The sequence below is a fragment of the Glycine max genome, chromosome 12 (assembly GCF_000004515.6).
Source record: "Glycine max cultivar Williams 82 chromosome 12, Glycine_max_v4.0, whole genome shotgun sequence".
NCBI lineage: Eukaryota > Viridiplantae > Streptophyta > Magnoliopsida > Fabales > Fabaceae > Glycine > Glycine max.
The window spans coordinates 37,221,042-37,240,192 of NC_038248.2; the positions used below are offsets into that span (position 1 = coordinate 37,221,042).

General features: G+C 30.0%; 3 protein-coding genes across 3 annotated transcripts; 1 reads left to right on the forward strand and 2 right to left on the reverse strand.

Moving 5' to 3' along the window:
* Positions 1–1,624: 1,624 nt before the first annotated feature.
* LOC102666801 (vegetative cell wall protein gp1) lies at positions 1,625–2,056 on the reverse strand. Its single transcript, XM_006593220.1, has one exon. The coding sequence runs from the start codon at positions 2,054–2,056 to the stop codon at positions 1,625–1,627; it is 432 nt and encodes a 143-aa protein (XP_006593283.1).
* A 2,273-nt stretch (positions 2,057–4,329) lies between these two features.
* LOC100807365 (beta-amylase) lies at positions 4,330–12,262 on the forward strand. The gene is made up of 8 exons (XM_003540277.5): positions 4,330–4,782; positions 8,952–9,023; positions 9,101–9,499; positions 9,810–9,974; positions 10,134–10,397; positions 10,481–10,690; positions 11,434–11,673; positions 11,776–12,262. The coding sequence occupies exons 1-8, from the start codon at positions 4,540–4,542 to the stop codon at positions 11,986–11,988; spliced, it is 1,806 nt and encodes a 601-aa protein (XP_003540325.2). The 5' UTR covers positions 4,330–4,539; the 3' UTR covers positions 11,989–12,262.
* Positions 12,263–16,360: 4,098 nt separating this feature from the next.
* LOC100527433 (uncharacterized) lies at positions 16,361–17,716 on the reverse strand. The gene is made up of 3 exons (NM_001249090.3): positions 17,584–17,716; positions 17,114–17,319; positions 16,361–16,672 (listed from the first exon to the last, which is right to left on the reverse strand). Exons 1-3 carry the CDS (start codon positions 17,680–17,682, stop codon positions 16,501–16,503), a joined length of 477 nt encoding a protein of 158 aa, NP_001236019.2. The 5' UTR covers positions 17,683–17,716; the 3' UTR covers positions 16,361–16,500.
* Between the last annotated feature and the right edge of the window lie 1,435 nt (positions 17,717–19,151).

Sequence of the window (19,151 nt, forward strand, 5' to 3'; positions counted from 1 at the left end):
TTAAACATTACAATCATGCTAACACAAACTTCATGCATGGGCAGATATGCAATTTCTTCTATACATTCTCCAATTTGGAGAAAGACGTGCCATCCGTCATTTGTTATGGAGACACCAAGTTAAATTTGAAATTTATCAGAAGTGTGTATTTATTTGAGGTATCTAAAACTAATGAGTGCAATTTAAATCGATTCATCTATTAAAATATGAAAATGTGTAAATAAAAAAAAGAGACGGCAATATGTAGGAACTCAGAGGGATCAACCAATAATAATTGCGACAAGCGGGGTACAGCAACTACCACAAATGATAAAGTCCAAAATATTTTTTTAAATTATATCACCATTTTTTGGCTTTAAAATTAGTTGAGTGTTAAAATATTTTGATATACACTTTATGTTATTACGAAGGTAATGAGTTTCTCTAATAGACTCCAAATAAAAAATGAGATTAAATAATTTCATGTTGAGTAACTAATAGGATTTGAACAATTATTTTATTTTAAATTCTATCATTAATGCTTTAACTATCACATTTAATGTATTATTGCTAATTTTTCTTTTATCTCATTTATGTGAAAAACTTAAATTTTATACTATTACATAAACCAAAAAAATTAATAAATAAATAAAAGAAAATAGTGATTTTACAGAATTACTTTAGTATTAATATTACATTAAAAAATTAATATATTTTCGTTTATCACCCACTCTTTGTTATTTTTAACTTAAAGAAAAATAATTATCTTAAATTCATAACTTTTTTAAAACTGTCCTTATAATTAATATTTCTTTTTTCTAATTGTTTGTTATTATATTTTTTCTTTTCATTAACTTATAGGTCTTGGTAGTATAAAAGTAATTAATGACATTATAGAATGAGATTTATAATAATAATAAAAAAACAAACATTATTTTAAATTTAGGATCTTGAAAAAGGAAAGAGGGAATAATACTTTTAAATCTTTTTCCCAACGTTTTCTTTCCACATCTCATCTCATTTTATGTTTACTTTTAATTAGGATCAGTTTGACTGACCCCACATAGGACTAGACCCGACTAATCTGGACCAACGCAATTCCTTTTTTCACTCTGGCCCAGCGGGCCCAGGCCCAGCTTGAACAACTCGATTTAACATCTCTAAATTCCACTGAACAACTTAAACATAGTCTATATCTACTGTTTGATAAACAAGACTGGTGATAAAAAATAAAAATGTGTAATTTGGGAGAAGCCCCGCAGATTCCCGAATCCTCTTTTTTCACGGGAAAAAGGTTAAAGAAATACTAAAATGGAGATGAATGCAATCTCCACTTATTAGATTCCGTTACCGTTAGCAACTAAACTTCGTCACAGCCTAAGTAATAATGGCGACAGTGAAAACATAGATCCAACCAAAGGAATATGCAGACAATATAAGAAAGTGTCATCCTTGAAAATCAATATAGATGCCAGGGACGGCTCTGTAAATTCACTATCCCACCTTACAAATGCTCTAATTATCTCAATACTCTCTCTCTCTCTCTCATCAATTAAAACATTCACAAATTAAATAACCCCATCAGTAAAAATATGAAAGAAAGTAAAGAAGAAGAAGAAGAAGAACCACTCAAATAGATAGCTCATTAGGCCATAGCATGCACAGGACCTGGGGTCAACAGCGCCGACCCTGGTGTGGGAGTGTTCATAGGCGGCGCCGCCACACTAGGAGGAGTCGGAGGGGTTGTTTCCTCCGGCGGCGGCGGAGACTGCAGAATCGGCGGCGGCGGCGGCAAAGATGGGTTATTGGAGTAAGGAGGAGGAGGAATTGGATTTGGAAGCTGAGGAGTTTGTGGGGTAGTGGGGTTGTTGTCAATTGGAGAAGGTGGGGTTGGTGTGTTGAAATTGGGGTTTGGAAATGTGGTTGGTGAAGGAATGCAAGATTCGTCTGAGCATTTATTTGCAGTGTTGTGGTGGTGGCGGCGGCGAAGGAGCCCCAATCCCAAAACTAGACCCAGAACAACGAGCACCGTCACAATGAAGATGAAGATCTTTGTTGCTTTCCCCACGTAGCACATTTTCTGAAATTTGAAGATGAAGGTGTGGGGTTTTGTACTCGAAATTTCCTTTTTGGTACAGCTTCTTCTCCTAGTATTTTGTTCTTCAGCAGAGACGAGTGTGGGTCTTGTGGCTTCTTTTTCGTCTTTTTCTCATGGCGTTTTGGGAGAGAGAGAGTGCATGTCGATCAAGAGTTACTTACCACGAAGTGGGGGTGTTATAATGTGAGAGCACGTGAAGGCTAATTACAAAAGGAGTCTAATTTGAAGGATATTGATTAAACAATTAAGAGAAAAAAAAATATTTATTATATGGAGAAAAAAATTATGAAGCATGTAATTCTTTTAAGTTGATAAAAATATTTTTATTTTTAATTTTTAATCAATATTTATTAATATTTACCTACAAGAACAAGAAAAGGTAAATTGAGAATTGGCAATGACAAATAAGGACCATGGTCAAGGTCGCTTTTTTGCTTGCACTTTTAGTGTCACAGTGGCTGCTGCTAACTAGTAAGAGTTTTCGTAACGTAATAATACAGTCTGTAAGCATTACTGATGTTAACCCCCCCTTCTTTTTTTTGGCCATTTGCGTAGGCCATTTTCCACCCACAATAAAAAATAAAATAAAAAAGAAGATCGTTTTATCCGAAGAAATAAATGGTATCCATAAAAATTGTGTTGTTGTAGGAAATTAGATAATAGAGTTTTATTTAGGGTAAATAGCCCAAATTTATTATTGAAAATGTGAGGTTTTGATAAATTAGTTACTCAAAGATAAAAAATAAAAAATTAATTTTTAAGAATGTAAAACTTCCAAAAGTAAATTTTTCAGATAATTTAATAATAAATTTATTCTTAAACTTTAGAATTTAATGTTAAATTAGTTTTTGAAAAAAATAGAATTTATTATGAATTGATCTTTAAATATTATAATTTAATTATAAAATAATTTTATAATTTTAACAGCAGAAGTAATTTATTAGAATTTTTACCCATTTGAGAACTAAATTTTATTTATTTATTTTTCAAAAACCAATTTATTACCTGATTATATTTTTAGAGACAAATTTAATTACTCACTATTTTATTTATTTATTTCATTCTGTGGATTGATACCATTGTTTCTGGCTGTGTCAGAGAACCTTGGACTGAAGATTGGTGGCATGGAAGGGGGGATAGTATAAAATGAATTGGACATTCTGGCGATTAAGTTACAGAGTCAAATTCACATGAAAAGGAATCTACTATGAACGAGGATGGATGGTGAGTAAAATTGAGCCGTTAAAAAGAGGAATAGTCAATTACTCAATTATCATAGAGAAACGAGCCTGACAGACATGCATGTCTGCCACGTCATCTTCGTGATTGGGGATACTTATATATATTTTAATAAAAAAAAATGTTTTATTTTATCCCCGAATTGTTTGGTTTGGGCCGATTTGAAGCTTCTTATATGGAATGGACCTTCTGGAATTTGATTTCTTTGTTTTGTTTTGTTTTGTTATGGCCACTTCTTTGCTCTTGGTAATGGAACATACTCTGGTTCTATTTAGAAAGTGGACCAGATCGGTTGACTAGTATGATGATGGGATGGGTCACGATAAAAGGATCCTCCACAAGGTTAAATTGTTAACCGCACCTCCATAAAGTTAATTGCACCACTAGCTTTAAAAAATGAGTGTGAATTTCCTAGTTTACCCTTCATCCCTAGTCTACCTTTCATGTGTTAATTGTTGCAAATCTCTTAATACTTATATTATGCGGGGGTCGAACATAAATCCTCTCTCATAAACTTAACGTGTATTACTAACTGAGCTACAATTATTAAGTAAATAATAATTTACATCATCATTCATTTGATTGTTTTAAAAAAGGTTACTTTTATCTAGCATTAATTATAAAACAAAATAAGTTTGAGTTGTATTAATTTTATACGAAAAAATTGATACAGTGAAAACATGTTTCTTTTTAGAATGTGTACATCTTAGCATGAAACAAAAACACAAATTTTTGTTTAGTTTGGAGTGAAAATGTGTTTTCTTTGAGGATATTTTTGCAAAGAAAAAACCTAAAACAGGAGGGATTAGCAATAAAGGGATGCCATTAACCAAAGCACTTTGCTAGGTAATATAATATTTAGGCCCCATTACAATTAGAATTTAGAAGACTGATCTCTTAAAAAAAAAAAAAAAGGTCCAATTAAGAAGCACGTGAACAATCGTGAAGAATTGACACTGACGGTCCAGAAGCTCTCTCTATATATCCTTGATCATTGGTCCAAAGAACGAAGAAGCAACGTCCACTCGTGTCGTGTGCACGTTGCTGATATAAACTGTGTCGATTAATTAGCGCCTTTAATATACAAACACAAATAACCAATTCACAACACACTGAATCATATAGAAAGCATTATCACAAATTGTTCGATTCATTCATCTTCTCTTCTCTTTTTCCCCCATAAAGATTATTCCATCGCATGGTAGGTTCCTGCAACTACGTACATGCAAATGGAAAACATAGTGTGTGTAGCACAGCGCATTAATATGGGGACAAGAATCACTTTTCAGTTGGAAGAAAGGTATAATTTACAGCACGGAATGTCTGGGGCGGGTGGAGCTATACGTGTGGAGAGAGCAAGGAAGCAAAGAGCCACCACCCATGGCTTCAAATTGGACCGTGGCCTCGTCAAGAAACAACGACGTGTTGGAGTGCCGTTCAAAGCAGCTGCAACTGCTGAATCTGAGGTAAACCATTTTATCTCATTTTCATGTGTAGCAAGTAACGATAGTAATGTAATAGTGGTATCTAACTATGTACCATCAACTTGCATGTGGCCAGAATAGCTAGCCGGGCCGGGTAAGACTTCAAGAGTTTTTAATGGTTCATCATCCTTGCACGTGTTCTTTCTTTCTTTTTCTTAAATTTGTTTAGTTGTGCTTCTATACATTATTAGAGACTTAGAGTAGATTATAATTTATTTTTATTTTTTTTATCTTTGTCGCATTTTCTCGTGACCAAACAAAATTTCATATGTATATATACGACAGAGATTGGATATTGACCATAATGACCCTAACTCATCATCTCCCCCTTTGTATTTTGTGTCATAACTTAGTGATAGGGTAACCGTAAGTGTGAAAGACCCACCCAGTGACCCAAGAGACTATTTGAGTAGTCCACGCTTTGGGGTGTTTATTTTAAACGTTAACCACGAGTCCCTTGCAAATAGGAACCGTAAAAGGGCAAGCTCACAAATAACCGGGAATAACTTGGTTAAGGGGAGATTGGGGAATGTGTCAATATTGTTATTATAATAAATTGGGAATAACTCAATTGATTTTAAGTTGTTTGGTTCAATTGATATTCCCTTGTACATCTTGTATCTTTAATTTAAAGAAATATACATATGTTATTTCTCCCAATGAAATGACATTAGTAGTAGTCAAATCCATTATCCATTTTGATTTAACAACTTCTTTAGCAGTTGCCAAATATAAGTTTTCATCTTCAAAATTTTGGACCACATTAACCTTAGACTTGTCATCATTTGTCTTCATAACTCAATTTTTTCAAGTCCTCTTGTATTTTAGGCACACTGATTACATATGACATTTCTTTTTGCAATAATAATACTCCACGTTTCTCCTATCTCATTTTGGATGCCATTGTGGCTTTGATATTCCTTTTTGTCCATCTTGTTGTCTCCAAGAATGATTCCTCCATTACTCAAACCGTTGCACACCTAGTACATGACTTTCCTTGTCAATACTTTCATCTTTCATCATTCTCTCATTTTCTTTTAAAGTCGTGGTCACCTTATCCAACTTCAATGTTGTCCTCCCTACAAGCAGTGTTTGAACCAAAGGTTTGTAGGACCTTGGTAGTGAAGCCAACATTAACATTGTCTATTCCTCATCAAATATTTTTTCATCTATATTCGACAATTGACACATTAATTTATTTAAATTGTTGATGTGGTCATGGAGATTTCCTTTCATCTCCATTTTGAGTTGATACAACTCCATTTTCAAGAATAAACAATTGGTCAATGACTTGGATGCATAAATGCTCTCAAGCTTCTCCCACAGGGTTTTTGATGTTGTCCTTTTTAACACATTGCACTTGATCTCGAGAACAAGAGTTAATCAAATTGTGCTCACAACCTTCCTTTGTATTTGAGCCCATTCCCTTTCACCTACAGCAGCCGACTTTTCATCTTCTAAAGCCAGATCAAGACCTTGCTACACTAAAAGGTCTTGAACGGTAGACTGCCAAATCATAAAATATGTTTTCTCATCAAACAATGAGATTTCAAACTTTTGTGTGTTCCTTATCATAGCTCTGATGCCACTTGTTGGAAAAATTCCTCTACATACAACAAAATTATCCACACGTCCAAGGGATCTTAGATGGAACACACTATAGAATTTTTTTTTTTTTTTGGATCTATATATAGAGCTAAATAGCAATACAAAATCCAAATATTATCATATCTTAGTCTTTAAAACAAGAAACAAATTCCTAAAATAAGTTAAAACAAATTAATAATGCATTTAAATCTAGATAAAATCCTAAAGATTTGAAACATAACAAATTCCTAAAAAAATCTCCTTGAATCTTCACCAGCTCCATTCATTTGGAATTTGAATTGTTCTCCAACAATAATAGAAAGATATGTAAACTCATTACCTTAACCAATCAACATCGAATTTTGATTGGTTAAGCTCAAGTCAAACTTGAACTAGAAAAAAATCCAAATCAATTAAATTAGTTCGATCAGTTTGAATATATAATCGTACTTATCAGATTGATTTGAATTGATGAACATTCTATAATAAAAAGGGAGGAGGTTGGCATATTGATCGATAAATTAAGCAACCAATAGTCATTGAATTGCATGAGTACTACTAAACACAACCAAAAGTTTAAAATGATATTAAAACAATTTCAATACAGACTTTGTTAATTTATTTATTATTTTAATGAATATTGGGTTTTTTCTAAGGCATTTTTTGTGCATTTTAATGAATATATGTTTTATATTGACGAAAATTGAGTTCTTTTATGGTGAATTGTGACTTAAGATTATAAAAGAATTGTACCTGCACAAGAGTAAATAGATAACTTTCTTGAGTGTCTTCTTCCTTAAGGGGTTTTCCTTCTTCTTAATCTATTACTCGGCAATCCAGGGGTGGGATACCTGCTAAGGCACTTCAACGCTTAAATAAGGTCTCGATCGAGAGTAATAAATGAGAATATTAATAAATGAGAATGAATAATGTCTTACCACAATATTCTCATAGCTATTTATATATATCATAGTGGGCCTTGGATCCATGGATCCTTGTATATTATTACCACATCAGGTAATGTTCATCTAATCATCATTAGGGGATTAAAGGCAACCTCTAACGGTCGTCATTAGGATAACCTTGATAATGAATCTGCTAGGTGTACATGTGTAATGATGAAAGTACTTGGGTATTCAACTAGGTCGAATACCTGAACTCTTTTGGGATCATACCTTTAGTGCCAAGGTGATGAAAGTATTCAGGTATTCAACTAGGCCAAATATCTCTTAACACTTTTAGGATCATACCTTTAGTGCTTTCATCGCCTCTAGTATCAAGGTGAAGAGGGTACTTAAGTATTCGACTCAGTTGTATACCTAAATATTATTAGGAGGGTGACAAGGACACTCAGGTATTCGACTAGGCAGAATACCTGAGTACTTTATATAGAGGTCGTGCTTCAACATTTCAAAAGTATAATGAGGGGTATTTTGGGTATTTGGTATAGCTAGACACCCTACAATATAAGAATTGTTTCTGACACAAAATAGGCTATGTCTACCCATAATTTTCCTCACACGAAATTACACTCTTTTTCAAAGAATTTTTTTTATTAAAAGTTAGATAAAATTTAGTTTAATTTTTATGTATAATAAGCATAAAAAATTTATTTAATTACTTATTTGATCCTTATACTTACATAATCTTTATATTTTAGTCCTTACGCCTAAAAATTACTTATTTTAATCTTTACACATAATTTTTTTATTCGTTTTATTCCATGTCGTGAAAAATTATAGTGACAAAAATAAATTTAAAATATGTGTAAGGACTAAAATAAATAATTTTTAAATATAAAGACTAAAATATGAAAATTATGTTAGGAACCAAATAAATAATTAAACCTAAAAATTTTATATTTTCAATTAATTAGTTATTAAAAAATTAACAAACTACCACATATACATGAACCAAACTAGTAAAAAAAAATTAGGGGTGGCAAAATTTATCACAGATAAACAAAATCAATAATAATGATTATCTTCTCCTATTAATAATTGTTTAAAATTTAGTTTAGTGAACAACAAAATATCATATATGCTATGAACATTATTGCTTTGGCGAGGGGGGCTGACTATTATTAAAAAAATATATAAATTATTATAAGAGGCTTTTTTTTATTAGGGGAGGCAACTTCCCATGTATGTTTCTTTGTAGTTCTGTTCCTACACATATCATTTTGTAATTTGATGAAAGTTTAAAAACTCTTTATAATATCACACATACATTATTTACTCAAACTATTTTCTTCCTTTTATTTTTTTTTTTTCCCTTCTGATTATTTTCTTTTTCACTTCTATTACCATTATCAAATTGCTATACTTTGGTCGATAAAACAATAGTGTACAACAGTTTGCCACGTATATAAAAATTTGTACTGTCTAAGAGAGGGAAGAACCAAGGGATACATGTATGTTGTTTCCTTATACCAAAATAATGCAACCATAGAAATATTGTAGAATGACCGAGCCATTTTTTGATAGAAAACATTCAAGAAAAACATGTAAGATCTACAATTTCATCAACCTGTCATACCTAGAATTTTTGCTCATAAAATGCAGGCACAAGTTCGTACAATTTCCAAAGATCCAATAATGCTTGCAAATTATGTACCAGTATATGTGATGCTCCCGGTAAGTCATAAATCATAAGTTCTATCAACATATCTAGGTGTTGTGTTCCATTTAAATGTGATAGTTGTTGCTGACAGTTGGGAGTTGTTACAAATGATAATGTCTTGCAAGATAGAGTGGGACTAGAGAACCAACTCAAAGAGCTACAAGCAGCAGGTGTTGATGGGGTTATGGTTGATGTTTGGTGGGGTATAGTAGAATCCAAAGGGCCTCAACAATATGATTGGTCCGCTTATAGGACCTTGTTTCAAATGGTTCAGGACTGCAAATTGAAATTACAAGCTATAATGTCATTCCACAAATGTGGGGGGAATGTGGGAGATTCCGTTTTGATTCCTCTCCCTAAATGGGTACTTGAAATTGGAGAATCGGACCCTGATATCTTTTACACCAACCGCAAAGGTATTAGGAACAAGGAATGTTTATCCCTCGGCGTGGACAACCAACCTTTGTTTCATGGACGAACTGCCATTGAGGTAAACTTGAATATTTATCTTTCCTATATTCTTGATGTTCTTGGACTTCACATGTTATTTAAAGCTCTAAAAAGCTATAGTTTTAGCAAGTCTTGCCACTATTCCTATATTTCTGACCACATACACATCCATTTATCCTTTTTAGGTCTACACATGTCCAATTTTAAGTACTTTATCAATTATCATGAATTAATTGAAAGAAGCCTATTACAAAAATAAGCCGAAAGGAATTTATTGGTCTTTTTGGTTACCAAAATTTAAAACTTTTTTGCTTCTTGATGTTAAAATTGTTTTTTCTCATGTGATACAGTTGTACACCGACTACATGCAAAGCTTCAGAGATAATATGGAAGATTTTCTTGAATCCGAGCTCATGATAGACATTGAAGTAGGACTTGGTCCAGCAGGAGAACTTAGATATCCCTCTTATACAAAAAATCTAGGGTGGGAATTTCCTGGTATTGGAGAATTTCAGGTGCGTTTGGAGTTTTCTGTTGGAGTTATTTGTTCATAGTTTCATATATATACTGCAAACAATAAGGATTAAGCTTAATGGTATATATTCACTACTTATTTCAATAAAAACAAGGCTTCCTATTGTCAAACTCATTTACGTACATGTGCAATCTTGCAGTGCTACGACAAATATCTTAAAGCTGATTTCAAAGGAGCTGCATTAAGGGCAGACCATCCTGAATGGGAGCTACCTGATAATGCTGGGGAATCAAATGATGTACCTGAATCTACAGAATTTTTCAAATCAGGAGGAACTTATCAAACAGAGAAAGGGAAATTTTTTCTAACCTGGTATTCCAACAAGTTGCTGACCCATGGTGATGAAATCCTAGATGAAGCCAACAATGTATTCCTAGGTTGCAAAGTGAAGTTAGCAGCTAAAGTAAACTATCAAATGAATATGGTAAATTAGCAAGGGTATTTTATTTTTTTTGCATAAATCAACTAACGATTGTTATAAAATAGGTTGCTGGAATCCACTGGTGGTATAAAGCAGAAAGCCATGCTGCTGAGCTTACTTCTGGCTATTACAACTTACATCATAGAGATGGATACAGACCTGTAGCAAGGATGCTCTCCCGGCACAATGCTATTTTAAATTTTACATGTCTTGAGATGAGAAATCATGAGCAACCAGCTAAAGCCCAAAGTGGAGCGCAAGAACTTGTTCAACAAGTAATTTGTTTCAACTAAAATTTCAATCTAGTTACTTCTCCACTAAATAAAGAGAACATATAATTGATATATATATTCCAAGTTAACCAACTCCATCACACACACATTACTATTATGCATGATTGTTAAAACTGGACCGGACTGAACCTGGAACCGGTCTAGAAACTTTAAAAAGCAAAGCATTTCAGAACTGGTAGAAACCAGTCAAATCAATCCAAACCAACCAAAATTAGCATTGAACCGGTATAGTTGAATTGATCTTTTTAATTTTTTTAGTTTTTTCTAAATTTTTTTATTCAATTTAAAATATTTTAAGATAAATAAAAATATACTTACATATTTTTCATAAGTATCAACTATTTTCTCAAGTATTTTTAATTTTTATTTTATGAAACATATAATTTAGTCATTTGTATTAATTTATAATTTTTTATATCCTAATTTTTTAATTTAAATTATTTCATTACTTAAAATATTATATAATATTAAAAGATATAAAACCTATTCAACTAAAATTGAATTAATGCCTTCATCAGTTCAATGGGCCAATTTTAAAACTATTATTGTTATGTGAAACCAATTATCCACAATATACACTTCAAACGATCATTACATGCATAAAACATAGGATATGAATTCATATTATGAAATAACATTGAGAAATGATTATTGCATACCTTTTTTAAGCCGCCATTATCATATTTGTCCTGCACAGTTTGTTCAATGTGTGCCTTTTCATGTAGGTGCTTAGTTGTGGTTGGATGGAGAACCTTGAAGTTGCAGGGGAAAATGCACTTGCAAGATATGACCGTGAAGCTTATAATCAAATCCTTTTAAATGCTAGACCAAATGGTGTTAACCAATTTGGTCCTCCAACACTAAAAATGTATGGTGTCACATACCTTCGTTTGTCAGATAAGTTAATGCAGCAAACAAACTTTAATATATTCAAAGCCTTTGTGAGAAAGATGCATGCTAATCTGGTAAGAAACAATTAATACTGCATTTAATGAAGGATGACAATATTTTGTGTCGGTTTAAAGTGCATAATTAAAGGATTTTTCCTTATTGCCAAATATATACAGGAATATTGTCCAGACCCAGAGAAGTACTATCATTTCACAGTACCTATGGAGCGGTCGAAGCCCAAGATTCCACTAGAAGTTCTTCTTGAAGCAACCAAACCAGTGGAGCCTTATCCATGGTATAAGGAAACAGACATGAGCCTTGATGTTACTGGTTTTCTTGATTATATAGTTGCTATTATTGTACGTATATTCAAGCTAAAATTAAACTAAAAACGACAATGAAAAAGAAGGAAGGAATTAAGGAACAATAGAAAAGTAAAGGATATATATATGAAAGGAGAAGCAAAATGTGAAAAAGGGAGTTACAATTGGTTCTGCTCCAAGCCTGCTACACTGCCATGCCAATCACAAAGTGGAGATGAGAAAATAGCTTAAAATAGTTTGCTTCCTTGCAGCACCCACATTTTCTCCTTATATAGAAACTCTTTATATCACTACACGATTAATTTTACATGTTCTTTATTATCTACAAGCTTTTCAAAGTGTACCAAATATCAGTGAAAAACTAATAATAATTATTTTTTATTACAATTATATTATTAAGAAAATGTTAAATGATACCAAAAAGAATATTTTATGCAAACTTGCAATCTTTAAAGTGGACCACAAAATTAAAACGAACAGGTTATGAAGTCACAAAATATAAGCAAAAATATGCATATAATTGCATGAAATAAAATAAAATAAAAAAACATAAAACCCTGGAGATGCATGCTAAGCGAATGCTCTACCATCTGAGCTACATCCCCACTTGTTAGCTTTTTGTTATAAAAACGTAACCAAAATCTATATATGATACATGGTGCTGATAGTCCTAAGCTTCTGGCTTATAGATTGGGCCAGGGGTGGGGGTGTTAAACTGGTAAATGTTTGGACGTGAAGGCTAATACAAGAAAAAGGTGATTGCTAAAGCCAAAATAATTAAGGACCATAATGGTCAAGGACAACGTCGCTTTTGCTTGCACCTTACTGTCACTGCAGGGGCTGCTGCTAACTGATGCTAAGTTTTTTTTTTCTCGTAACATAACAACGTAAAGACTAAAGTATGTAAGCATTACTCATGTTAACCCCCATTTTTTGGCCATTAGCAATTTCCCATACTCCATTTTCCACCCACAATAAAACCAAAAAAATAAAATAAAAGAATAACTAATATTTACAAAATTTAATTTAAAATATTTTTTAATATTTGATGTATCTCATTAAAATTCTGTATAATATTTAAGTTATATATAGATAAAAATATATTTATAAAGGTAATATTTTTAAAACACTCATTTTTATTAATTAAAATTATATAAAATATTTGTATGAGTTAACTAGCAGACTTATTAACAAATTTTTTCATATCATACATGATTGTCAAATTCATGAGTTAACTATTAGATTCTTATTTTTTTTGGTGATTCTAAATAGAGAAAATGAATTAATTTGTTTCCTTTGTTCCAAAATAACTCAAGCAAAGAACTATTGTATAATAGTCAATCAATTTTTTTGATAGAAAGAGTTCAAGAAAAACATGTAGAATCTCTAACTTTGTAGATACAAATTTAAATTAAAAATAATTAAATAGAGATTTAAAGAAACAAAATAGAATTTTAAGGTAAAAGAAATATTAAAAATTAATTAAAAACTTTTAAAATTAAAAAATATATTAAAAGAAGCACTAAATAATAATAAAAGTGTTTTGAGGAGAAAAAGAAAAAGAAATTAATATTATTGCATTAAAAATAAGAATTTAAATTCATAAAACAAGAGTTTTAAATTATTTTAATTGTTATTAAATCAAATCATCATAACATACAATGATTTAGCATCTAAAAAATAATAAATTTCGTTACATTTGTTAGAATATAATAATTGATTACTATATATAACAATTCATTAAATATTAATATACACATAATTAACGGTTGAATCATTGTATCATATTTTTATCATTATTACATTTGATTTATTATATAATTAAATTTGACATAATTATATGTTACTATGAATATAAATAAATAAATTATATTTATTTTTTATTATTTGGAATCCATCAAAATTAAAACATTATTGGTTGCATTTGTTATTTATTATTTTGAATCAATTAAATTCTTTGAATTAACTAATTACAATTGAATTAATTACATAATTAACATGAGTTTACCATGTGTCATCTTCCCATTAAAAAATTATTCTTTTATATATATATATATATATATATATATATATATATATATATAATATTATATTTAAATATTAGCAGAAAGACTGATGTTTTAGTCCATTGTTAAATTAAATTTTATAATATACATAATTTTATAATGGATAATATATATTTTAATCTCACACACAACAACACATCTTATTTTATTCATTAAAGCCTTATCATGATCAATCGATAATAATAGAAACAAAAAGGAAACGAAAAACAAAAACATACAATATTGCCAAGAATTTCTACAACTATAGGGCCTCCTAATATCACGGGATAAAAACATTATCCAACCTCAAAGACAAAATATAATAATGTACACCTCCATGAATGAAATAAATCTTTTTAAATATTCTTACCAATCAATTTTTGTTAGTTTTCATTTCAAATTAATAGGTGTTTAACAATCAATTTTAAATATTCTATTAGGGTATGAAAATAATCAAATAATCATAATTTTGGTGTTGTTTTACTCCTAATTAGTAGGTATTTAACAATCAATTTTAAATATTATCCTATCAATTTTAACATATTATTAAAATTAACTTCAATATTGTGTTTGTTTTTGTCGTCATTGTCAATTTATTAACGTTTAATTAATGAACATATTTTATTCGTTTTTTTGTTAGTTTTCATTTCAAATTAATAGGTACTTAACAATCCATTTTTAAATATCCTGTTAGGATATGGAAATAATCTCAGTTTTCAAATTAGCTCAGGATATCAAAATAATCATAATTTAGACGTTGACTTATTTCTAATTAGTAGGCACTTAACAATCAATTTTAAATATTACACTATCAATTTCAATATATTATTAAAACCAGCTTTAATTTTGTATTTATTTTTACTGTAATCATTATCAATTTATTAACATTTAATTAATAAACATATTATATTTGTATTTTTATTAATTTTCATTTCAAATTAAATCAATATATCATAATAACAACATGATAAAAATGATAATGTGCATATATTAATTTCACGGCCTCCATCAATACTAGGAAAATCGTGACATGCACTATTCTTTATTTGACAATTGAGACACATTATTTTCATGTGATGCAAAAGAAGTCAAATAAGTTTTTTAAATGAAGTTACTTCCTTTTTTATTTTGTTTTATCTTCATGAATTAAATACAATATAAGACGTTTTATAATAACTCATACTGTTCAGCCAACCAATTATATTTTAATGCCTTATTCTTTGTTAAATAGATTGAATATACAACTTTTTATCAATTTCAAACCATTTACAAGTTTATTAAATTATTTCAATTGCATGTATAATATATTTTTAAGATATGTAACTTTTGAGCTAAAATATTTAGCATTTTAATTAATGAAATTTAATAGCATTATATAAAAATATAAAAATAAATAGCCTTTGCGTAAATAAATAACTTTGAGTTGACTTAATCAACCTAATATTGGACACGAAAACATCTAAGCAACCCACATTTTTTAATTAACTTGGTGTATTTTGTCCTGCCAATACTTAAACATTATTATCATTCAAATAAACTAAATTTTCATCCATTTCATAAAATAAAAAGTGAATGCTTAGCACTAAGAATTTTTATTGCAGATTAAACGTGGGCGAAAGGTTTATGCTCTGTCATTTTTATGTGTGTATTACTTTCTTTCATTTATGATGGAGAGGATTCAATAAAAAAAAACAATATGCAATCAACACGTCCGTTTTCTATACTCTGTTTTCTTGGAATTTCCTTTGTGCTTTACATTCGGAGTACATCTCACAGGTTATTTAAAGGCACAACTTAACACTATTAATATCTCATTTTAGTCATGTGCACCCCAAATGTTTTTTCATGTGTTTTTTCATATTTTTATTAATATTGTGAGTTCAATACCTTTGGGTATCAAATAATTTTTCTATTTCCTTTTATTTTTTACTGAACAGTTTATGGTTGGTTTGCTCTGATTAATTATGAGCTTATTTTTCTGTCTCTTGATATTTCATGACTTAGTGTTCTTGATATTTCATGACTTAGTGAGGTTCATATTATCCAATCATCTAATCGTTTGATTCACATATTTTTATTTTGCATCCTTTCTTTTATTTCAAACAATATATAATATTACCACGTTACCTTAAAATCATACTTTATTATCTACATATAACTCAACATTAATTATTCCAACTTTTCAATACTCCTCTCGCTAGTAGAACGAAAAGTAGGCCTAAAATAGCAATGTTTAATTAGTCATATATTAGTGTCTTTTGCTAAGCTTAACTACAATAATAATTACTAATGCCTAAAAGAAAAGGTGAGTTTGGGGCACGACAGAAACAGAAGCAAATAAAAAAAGTTGCGGAAATGACACATGTTAGTGGATCAGTGGAGAGGATAATTAGGTGGTCAATAAGAATGATTGCATTTCTTTGTTTAATCTAACTTAGTACACATTTGGTAAAGCAAAACATTTAAAAAAGCCAAATGCCTAAAACAATAAAGCAAGCAGAATTGGCCTCAGTCTAGTTAACTTAATCGCTAATTAAGAGGCAGTGGCAGAAACGTAATATACAACACTGAATAGGGCATGAACAAAACACAAAATTCCACCAGTAGACAAGAAGTGATGGTGAGTGAAACCACAAGAACCACTTGACTTGTTGTTTGATGAAGTCCCTATCACCAGCATGCTCAATCCAACGGCCAACACGATCCTGATAAATGACACAATTAAAAGAAGAATGGTAAAAAAAAAAAAAAGTATATATACAATTCATACTATAATTTTTATAACATCATTTTTTTTGTTGTATATTTCTCTGTGTCACATCATTTATTATTAACATGTCTGAATCGAATTTTATGACACTATTAACCACATCTAAAGAAAGTAACTCCTCCTGACTTACACGTAAATTCTGAATTGGGCGTGCAAACAAATCCTAAAACACTAACTATAAAAACAAAATAAAACACATTACATCCCAATTTTTTATCTCTTTCTCTCTTTTAGATGTACATATTGTTGTTCAATTTACCGTACAAGAATCATATTTCTCTCTTTGTATATTTGGATTTAGAGAATGATTAATGGTGTTATATATTGTTTTTTTTTTCTTTCTTTAAAACAAGTAGTGGAGGTAGTGACACATTACCATGTTAAAATGAGAGAAGCCATTGAGAGTTGTCTGTTGGGAGAAGCCTTATCAGCCTCTGGTTGAGAACAAAGGCAATTGAAGCCACCGACCAAATTGACTATAACATGGGCTAATGCCAAAAGCACTGCTGCAGCCAATCCCAACATGAAGGCCTTATGGCTTGGATCTTTACACTCAAATATCCACAATCTCAAGTGCTTAACCTGTTTAATTGGTTCAAAATTAAAATAAGTATTGCGTCTTAATATATAATTCAGAAAATATAAAATTGATTGGATGGTTAAAAAAGAAGTGAAAAAGAAAAAGATTACTGTTCAATCTCTCCTACCAATAAAAATTAACAAACTAATAATTAACATTTATTGATAAAAAAAATCTTAATATATAGTTCATTCCATTAAAGTTGAGGTAATTGTACATAGATTTTCTTGAATGTACATTAGAAAGAGAATTAGCTTCAAGCATACCTTGTTTTGTGCAATTTCAGCTTCAATGCCAAGAATCCCAGCTGAGATATCCATGGTCACAAGCAAGAGACAAAGAAAAATGCCTACTCCTCTATCCATTTCTGGGAGAGAACTCTTTGTTTCTAGTTTGAATGGGCAAAAAGATGTAGCGGGGGAACACTAATATATATGAATGGTACATAAAGTATATATATAGAATTAGATTGGTAGGAGGTGGGATAAGTGGGAAAAGCCTTTTTATTTATACAAACTGTGAAAACTAAACTTTGATATGCTGCTTTTGTATCTTTTTTTTTTCTTCTTTTTCTACGGTGTTCGATTCGTTTGATAGGGTGCAAGAAAAGCAGGGTATAAACCAGCTCATAAAATAGCGTGACTATAGGTATCTACGTAGTGCGCCAAATGATTGTGAATAGGTAAGATTTCTTGATCAAATTCAGTTTTTAATATGAGAAAATTAACGCACCAAAAGCATGTATTACCGTGAAATTAATGAATTTCACTATCGTTTGAAAATAAAATTTCAATCTTATATTTTCTACAACAATTATATTTTCCTCCCGGAAAGTAATGGTGAAATGTGAATCAAACAAGGAAGTGAATTTTGATTTTGGGCATTTTGCCGCATATAGTGCTCATAAGAGAGACAGGTCGTAGCAATTATTATAAGGCTAATGAGACAGTTGTTTTAAATTTCTAATTATCTATATAAGGCTTTAAATTTTTTTAAAAATTATCATTAATTTGAATTATTAGGTAATTAATTTTATTATAATATGATATATTATGTGTAACTATGTTCATTAGTAAGTCTACATAGTCTCAAGATTGTATTAATTGAAAGATTAAAAACTTTAGATGATGATGGATTAAAAACATATATATTATATTAATCTTTAAAAGATTTTAAGTTTTAGTAAGTATTATAGAATTGGAGATCTTGATTCATTTCTTAAAAATAAAGATATTGCAAAAGTATAAACAAAGAATTCATACTCTACTAAAAATAATAAATTATAACAAAAGATTATATTCTTTTTCAAATGCATTCATTGCTTCTAAAATATTATTGACAATACTTATGATCATTATTATTACATAAAGTAACTTTTTAAAATTAAAAGATAGATTGAAAGATTTTTTATTTTATACATTGATTGTGAAATATTAGAATCACTTATTATAAAACTTTCATCATTAGTTTTGTAGTCATTAAAAAAATTAAAAACCGATATGTCATTCTAAATTAAAATTTCAATTTATTTAAGGTCTCAAAATTTCTAGACACAACATAAAAGGAGGGATTCATATCTTATACTATCTTTGCAAAGGGAAGTATATGAAAGAAGAAATAAGATAAATAAATAAAAATCGCATCAAACATTGTTTAAAAACTTTTAAATAACAAATGAAAAAGAAAAATTAAGAAAACCTGCATTGAATTTTGAATGTGTTATATTAATTGTTCATATAACATTTTTTTATAACAGATCATTTGTATGAGATCTTCGTAAGAGGGCTGAGCAATTTACATGATTGTACACCAAAAATATAATTTTTTTTCTTAT

Coding starts and splice junctions, on each gene's coding strand:
- LOC102666801 (XM_006593220.1), bottom strand. CDS start 2,056: ATGTGCTACGTGGGGAAAGCAACAAAGATCTTCATCTTCATTGTGACG.
- LOC100807365 (XM_003540277.5), top strand. CDS start 4,540: ATGCAAATGGAAAACATAGTGTGTGTAGCACAGCGCATTAATATGGGG. Junction 9,500..9,809: donor ATGGACGAACTGCCATTGAG/GTAAACTTGAAT, acceptor CATGTGATACAG/TTGTACACCGACTACATGCA. Junction 10,398..10,480: donor AAGTGAAGTTAGCAGCTAAA/GTAAACTATCAA, acceptor GTTATAAAATAG/GTTGCTGGAATCCACTGGTG.
- LOC100527433 (NM_001249090.3), bottom strand. CDS start 17,682: ATGGATAGAGGAGTAGGCATTTTTCTTTGTCTCTTGCTTGTGACCATG. Junction 17,320..17,583: donor CTGAAATTGCACAAAACAAG/GTATGCTTGAAG, acceptor CCAATTAAACAG/GTTAAGCACTTGAGATTGTG. Junction 16,673..17,113: donor GCTTCTCTCATTTTAACATG/GTAATGTGTCAC, acceptor GTCATTTATCAG/GATCGTGTTGGCCGTTGGAT.